At 31.5% G+C, this 6,792-nt stretch overlaps 2 protein-coding genes across 5 annotated transcripts in view; one reads left to right on the plus strand and one right to left on the minus strand.

Moving 5' to 3' along the window:
- Positions 1-6,792, plus strand: part of LOC106684213 (protein sickie) — a gene marked incomplete at its 5' end in the record, with an annotated part of 168,758 nt that overhangs the window by 72,274 nt on the left and 89,692 nt on the right.
- Nrd1 (Nardilysin) lies at positions 12-3,403 on the minus strand. The gene has a single exon (XM_014426161.3). It carries the CDS (start codon positions 3,310-3,312, stop codon positions 13-15), a length of 3,300 nt encoding a protein of 1,099 aa, XP_014281647.1. The 5' UTR covers positions 3,313-3,403; the 3' UTR covers position 12.

Consider the following 6,792-nt stretch of genomic DNA (forward strand, 5'->3'; position numbering starts at 1 on the left):
AAAAAAAAACATTTATAATTTAAAAACTTTACTTTCAGGATAAAGAGACATTTGAGACTTAAAATCGTGAATATCTTTTATGAAGTAACTCTCTTCCTTATTGGGGGCTTCTTTTATAATATTGTAGGACAAATTAGAAGGCAGGCTGGCTTGGTTGTTATCTTCCAGTTCATTATCTTCCTCCATTTTGCTGTCGTAACCCACCACTTGGATCGTGAGCTTCTTATGATTGGGATTACTTCCATCGATTCTAGTTTTAAGAAAGGAAATTACATCTTCCGGTTCGAGTATCGATAGGAGTCTGATCTCTCTTTCCAGCCGATCGAATGCATACTCGAAGCACTTTATCTCGGCCCAATTTCTTTTTATTTCCTCTTTTATATGCAAATCGCAACATTTCTTTATGTTTATAAGAGCCTGTACGACTTCATCAAATTCATTTCTTGGCATTTTTATAAGAGATTCTAGGAAATTAATAAGGAAAGCAGATATCCTCTCTTCTACATGATCGACTGAATGTTTGTAAATTTGTGAAACTACCGTAATAGAAAATCCTAAAATTCCATAAGATTCTCTAATTGTACCGCTCACGTCATACCCGAGTTGTTCTTGAGTCCTCAGCCGGTCAAAGAGTGGTTCTTCCATCAGCATCATGAGGAGATCTATCACACAGTACTCTCTCACACCTCCTGGACCCATTTGGTAATAATTAGTAGTTATACAGTTGGAATCCCTCATGTTGAAAGACATCAGTCGACAACACTTTTCAGTATTCGGTAACTCATACACGAGTATTTTAGGCCTTATTTCAACTGGCAAAATCCCCGTTTCCAATTGACTAACAAAAGTCTGACAAATTTCTAAAGCTTTATCTTTTAATATGTTGCCCTGAACTAAACATTGTATGTGCACATTCTTAAAAAAATTATCGCTAAATTCTTTCACGAGATCCAAGTTGATCAAAGGTAGGGTGTTATATTTGTCTACAGAAGTAAAAAACCTGTCTAGAATGATGCTCATTCTCACTTCTCTTGCGAGGTTTGAAATTTTAAGATTATTGTTATAATGAGATTTTTTATTAGTTTCTATAAATGCCTGTAAAAGGTCTTCAGTTATGTTTTCATTAAAAGATTTTATATGTTTAGCTATCTTTTTTAATAGTATGTCCAATTTTTCATTGAAACCGTATACTTCCACTACAAAAGCTCTGTCAACCGTGGACACACTATATTCAAGAAGTGCCATGTTTGCAGGATATAGCTCTTCTACTAAAAGGTGATTTAGTAGCGTTGTATACATAGATAAAAGTGTATTTTCTAATGTTGATTCAAATACATTCTTATTTACTATTTGGAAACCAATGAATCCTAGTGGGAGCTTAAATTTTGTATCAGGTTTAAACCAAATATCTAATTGATCAGATGAGAAAATTTTTTCCGGATAAATAGGACCCTCAGTGTTTTGATGTAAAATTGTAAAATCTGAAGTAATATATTCATTTGGAGCGGGAAAAGTAAATTGAGGATATTGTTCTATATTTTGCCAATTCTGAATCCAATGCGTTGGTATATCTTTTCTGCAATATCGAGTTTTGAACCAGGGTTCTGTTTGATCAAGAATAATTTCAGGATTGTGAATTTTCTTCGATAGTACAACATTGACATTAGATGGGGTAAGTTGGTTCAGGAAATTGTTTATCAAGGTTGGTTCGAATTCGAAGAAAAGTTCCCCTCCTCTGATGTAATCTTGTGGAGGATAATGCTGCATGTTATCCGACAAAAATTCTACATTGTCAATAGCAGGAGTTTCCTCGTCATACTTGAAGTCTATAGCAGCTATTTTTTGTAATTCTAAAAACGCTCTCTCATCTGGGCCATGATTTTGTGTCATCTTTATATAGCTAAAAGTTGCATCTAGCACCTTCTCCAAATTTTTTAAACCATTTTCTGTTAGAATTATACTAATTGTAAATATTGAATAAATGGTATTGTCAGCTAGGCCATCCTCGTTATGCCCTGCAGACAGCCCCAAAGCCCACAATTTGTTTCTCAAGTACGAAATCAAACTGCCCTTTCCTTCGTGCCCGATCACCCATGATAATACATTAGCAGGTTTGTATTTATATAAACTTTTAGTCGGTGGCAGATGCCAGTTCAATTCTAACAAAATATTATCATTAACACTTTCGATAAAATACATCTGATTGAACTTATTCTTGTCGAATAAATTTTCATGAGGTTCTGTCGGTTTTATAGGATCAAAATTATTAGACGGAATGTCAGAAAAGTATTTGACAACCCACTTTTCCAATGTTTCTATTGTCACTCTAGCCTGAATCGCCAAGGTCATTCTGTGCGCTGAATAGTGCTTTTCACGAAATTTGTGCACTGATTCATAAAGGTAATCATCGGTCACATCATCGCGAAGGGTTTTAAGATTACCCCAGACAAATTTACCTCCCGGATTATTGGGAGAAGCTGTGCTCGATAGCATTTGTTGCCTTCTATATACATCAGAGGGTAAGGCAATGGTAAATTCTGATTCAACCGCTTCTCTTTCACGGGTCATAGCCTCTCGTTTCATGAGAGGCGATATAAAAAACTGAGAAAATATATCAAGTGCTTTTGGCATGAATTTATCTTGGCACTCAAAATAGTAAGTAGTGTACTCACATTCTGTGGAGGCGTTGTCAGAGCCACCATGCTTTTTGATAAAGGAATCGAACTCGTTTTCTTTAGGAAATTTCTTACTTCCCATAAATACCATGTGTTCTAGAAAATGTGCAAGGCCAGGTATATCATTTGGGTCGCTAAAACTTCCAACTCCTACTGTTAGTGAACAAGCTGCAAGTTTTTCTTCTTTCTTCGCTAGATGCCTCTCATTTTCAGATCCCTTACTACTAGATTCTGAACCACCACTTGCCATAGACTCAGTTTCAGAAAGATCACTTTCACTGTCCTCTGATGTATCCATTCCATCAGATAGTTCTATAATATTTGAAACATCCGATATTAGAAGAGCAGTGAGGCCATTTGCTAACCTTATCACTGAGTATTCCTTTTTGTCATTTTCCGATTTAATAGGCGTTTCGAGCCTGCTCAGTGTATCCAGCATGGATACATCACTCGAACCGCTATTTATTGAGGAGATATCTGATTTCGTGTTTATGGAGTGTTGTAAAACGTCTATAGATCCGGCTGCAGTCAAGTTCTGGTTCGATAAGTTGGTTACGTGTTTTACCATTTCTACTTTGCACTTCTTCGACATCGTTTTGTAAATATTGGTGAGTAGATATGTACAATTTTTATACATGAATCAATTTAAGACACTAAGTTGAATGACCACATGTTTTTAACCTAACTACGACTCCGCAGGCTCACATCACTCACCTGTATTGAGTCGTAACAGGCGATCGCAGCGCATTCTCCCGGCTCAGTTTCGCCCTACCCCCGTTCCATTTCTCCAGGCATTTAAAGATGTCCTTTTAAAACTTTTTAAATAAGTCTATATTCCACATTACTTTATTAATTGCTAGTATATACTTTTAACATTATAGATTAACATAATACAATAATAAACGTTAAACTATCTTTTTTTATTATTATTATTTATTCAAATTACGTTTCGGTCATTAATGAAACACTTCCAAATTTTAAATTCTGCTATTTTATCGACTATGAAATATTTACATTAGGAACTGTATATATATTTCCTTTATTACCTCTTATTGAACTTAACATTTAATATTTGTTCAAATAATTGTTTAGTTTTTAATATTAGTTCAATTCATTGTTGTTTTCAAGTTAGTTTTTGTTATATGTATATTGCTTCTTTTATTAAGTTAATTTCTCTGTATTATATAAAAACGTTTTTAGTAATCGCCGTATAGTATTTTATTTTACGTATGATCACTGTGTAATATTGTATTTTACATAAAAGATGGAATAATGAATAAAAATTGAGTTTAATTAATGAAGGACGCATTTTTCGAAAAAAAAAAAAAAAAAAAATGTTTATTTGCAAAATACTGAAATAAAGATTAGAAATTTATCTTTTTTTACCTATTTACACTATATTGAAAAAAAAAAATACAATCTGAACTACAGAATACATGTAAATTACAGTTATACAATTTGAGAAACTAGTACAATTAAATGAGTTGTTTAATTTGTAAAACAGGGGGTACTCCCTTTGTAATTTAAAAAAAAATTTATCTAACATGTGACAATTATTAAAAATCTATTTATATTTTACTTAATAAAAGAAAATTATTTTTAAAAATTACACTAATATACATATCTAGTAAGTAGACGGCTGACGATTTAAATTCATATGAATTGTACTACTGAACCTGTAAATTCAACTTTCCTTCTTGAATTTTTATCAGATTGTTGATTTAATTTTCCACACATAAAATGTTTTCATTTCTATATATTTTTATAAATATAAAGTAGTTTATATTCATCTTTGGAACTTTTTTTAACCTCAAAAATCTATAGAAATTAATTTATTAAACTTCCTAAAAAGAAAATCCAGAATATAATGTCTTAATGTATGTAACTTTTATTATGTTAAATCGAAAATAAATCGATTTATTGCCAAGATTTGTAACAGCATATTTATGCCCAATTGATATAATTTTAAAATAGACTATCTTAAACTAAAGTTAATTATTGATCCTGAAGGCTAGGGATATTCTTTAATTAATTTATTTAAAATACGGAGAGTATAAATATTAATCTGTAGGCAGTTCTAAAGCAATTCTAACTGAGCATAAACATTTTGGATTTAGCCTTTGATTTGTGCCCAAAAACCAATACTCAATGAGTGGACCAAAAATTCAGACCAACTTTTACCAGCCATTCCGAATAACATCCAAATACTTGGGCATGCGCGAATTCGCCATAGTTTGGCAAATATGTAGAGGCAGCTTTAATAAAACTTGAACACTTGTCAAATTTTCAATATTCTCACAGTAAATTATGTTTTTTATCCAAATTCTAACGTTTCAAAATTACAACTAAATTTGCCAGACTGTTTTTTTAATTTTAGGCAGGATCTGTTTTTCATCACAGCACATGCCCCCTTTCTTTCTTTATCCATGTTTTTTTTATATTACAATACATATTGAAAGGCAAGAAAATTTAGTATACCTGTTAGAAGGTTGCTAAGAGGAAAAGTTTTAGTGCAATTTGCAAAGCTCAGGTTAGAAAATTTATTCCCGTCAGATTAAATTAAAAAAAATTCGCATTTATATTTTTTTTTCTTAAAAGTCAATCATTGTAACCATATTAAAAATTAATTTATATCAGATATCGTGTATCACGCAAATTTGACAACTTTGCCAACGGATGTTTTAATTTTGCTGTAAGACCAATAGATTAGGAGATGTGTCTATTGTTAAGAAGAAAAGTTGTGTTATCAGAACAAAATTGAGATTCTGCCCTTATAGTACAAGAGCCGGGAAGAAAAAAAAGGCAGTTATCTCACCCCAATTTTTGATTACTTTGTTGAAAACTATGTATAATTACTAGTCAAAATTGATGAGTCTGCCAAGTATAGGTAGGGGGATTAACAAATGGCGGCTGTTTCAAAACCTTAATTTTTCATTCGGAGCTCTATATCTTAAAAACTACCGATAACACTAGAAAATCTAAGAGAACATTATTTAAAGAAGAGTAAATTTGCTGAAATATTAACCCTAAAAGAGCTATTCACGTCCAATAGTTCTCGAGATATAGCTTTTTAAAAAGCAAAAATTCTTAAAAATCTACTGAAAGATTAGTAGTTAGTTAATTTATTTTGAGAAATCTATATCTCAGGAACGATATGACGTACAGATGTCTATTAGCAATCAAATTAAAGCTAGTTTAATAGACTATAATGAAGTTATTGACCTTTACCTTCGTAGGAATAGTAGTTTTCACGATATTTGCTAAAATAAATTGATTTATAGTTGTTCGGACAATAAGTTGGATTTATGAAAAACTTCATTTCAGAAACTATTGGACGTACAGATGTCTGCCAGCGCTCAAATTAAAGCTAGTTAAATCTATTACAAAATAGTTAATTATGTTTATCTATGTAGGAGTAGTATTTTTTATGATATTTGACAAAATAAACTCACAAAATGTTAATTTCTAGTTGTTAGTATAAAATGTTGGATTTTTTAAAAATATATCTCTAGATCCGTAAGACACACATATGTCTGCCGACACTCGAAATAAACGTTCTATAAAAGTAGTTTATGACACTTATCACATATGAATATAAATTTGGCAAATGAAAATTTGTCCGAACAACTCTAAATCAATTTATTTTAGCAAATTTCATGTAAACTATTACTCCTACGAAGATAAACGTCATAAACTACTTTATACCTCATTAAACTAGATTTAATTTGAGTGGTAATGGACATCTGTACAAAAAATGGTTTTTGAAATATAAATTTTTCAAAATAAATTCACTAACTGATCTTTCAGTACGTCCCATATAACATTTCTATGAGATGTTGCTTTTTAAAAAGCTATATCTCGAAAACGATTTAATGTAAATAACTCTATTAGGGCTCACATTTTAGCAAATTTCCTCTTCTTTAAATGACGTTTTCTTAGGTGTTCTTGTGTTGTTCCTACTTTTTAAGATATAGAGCTCCGAATGAAAAATTATTTTTTGTACCGCTTTGAAACAACCGCTATTTTGTATCCCCCCTAGCTATACTTGGCAGACTCATCAATTTTGACTATTAATTATACATAGTTTTCATCAAAGTTATCAAAAATTGGGGTGAGA

Source organism: Halyomorpha halys, unplaced genomic scaffold (genome assembly GCF_000696795.3).
Source record: "Halyomorpha halys isolate HHAL.00 unplaced genomic scaffold, Hhal_1.1 Scaffold557.1, whole genome shotgun sequence".
NCBI lineage: Eukaryota > Metazoa > Arthropoda > Insecta > Hemiptera > Pentatomidae > Halyomorpha > Halyomorpha halys.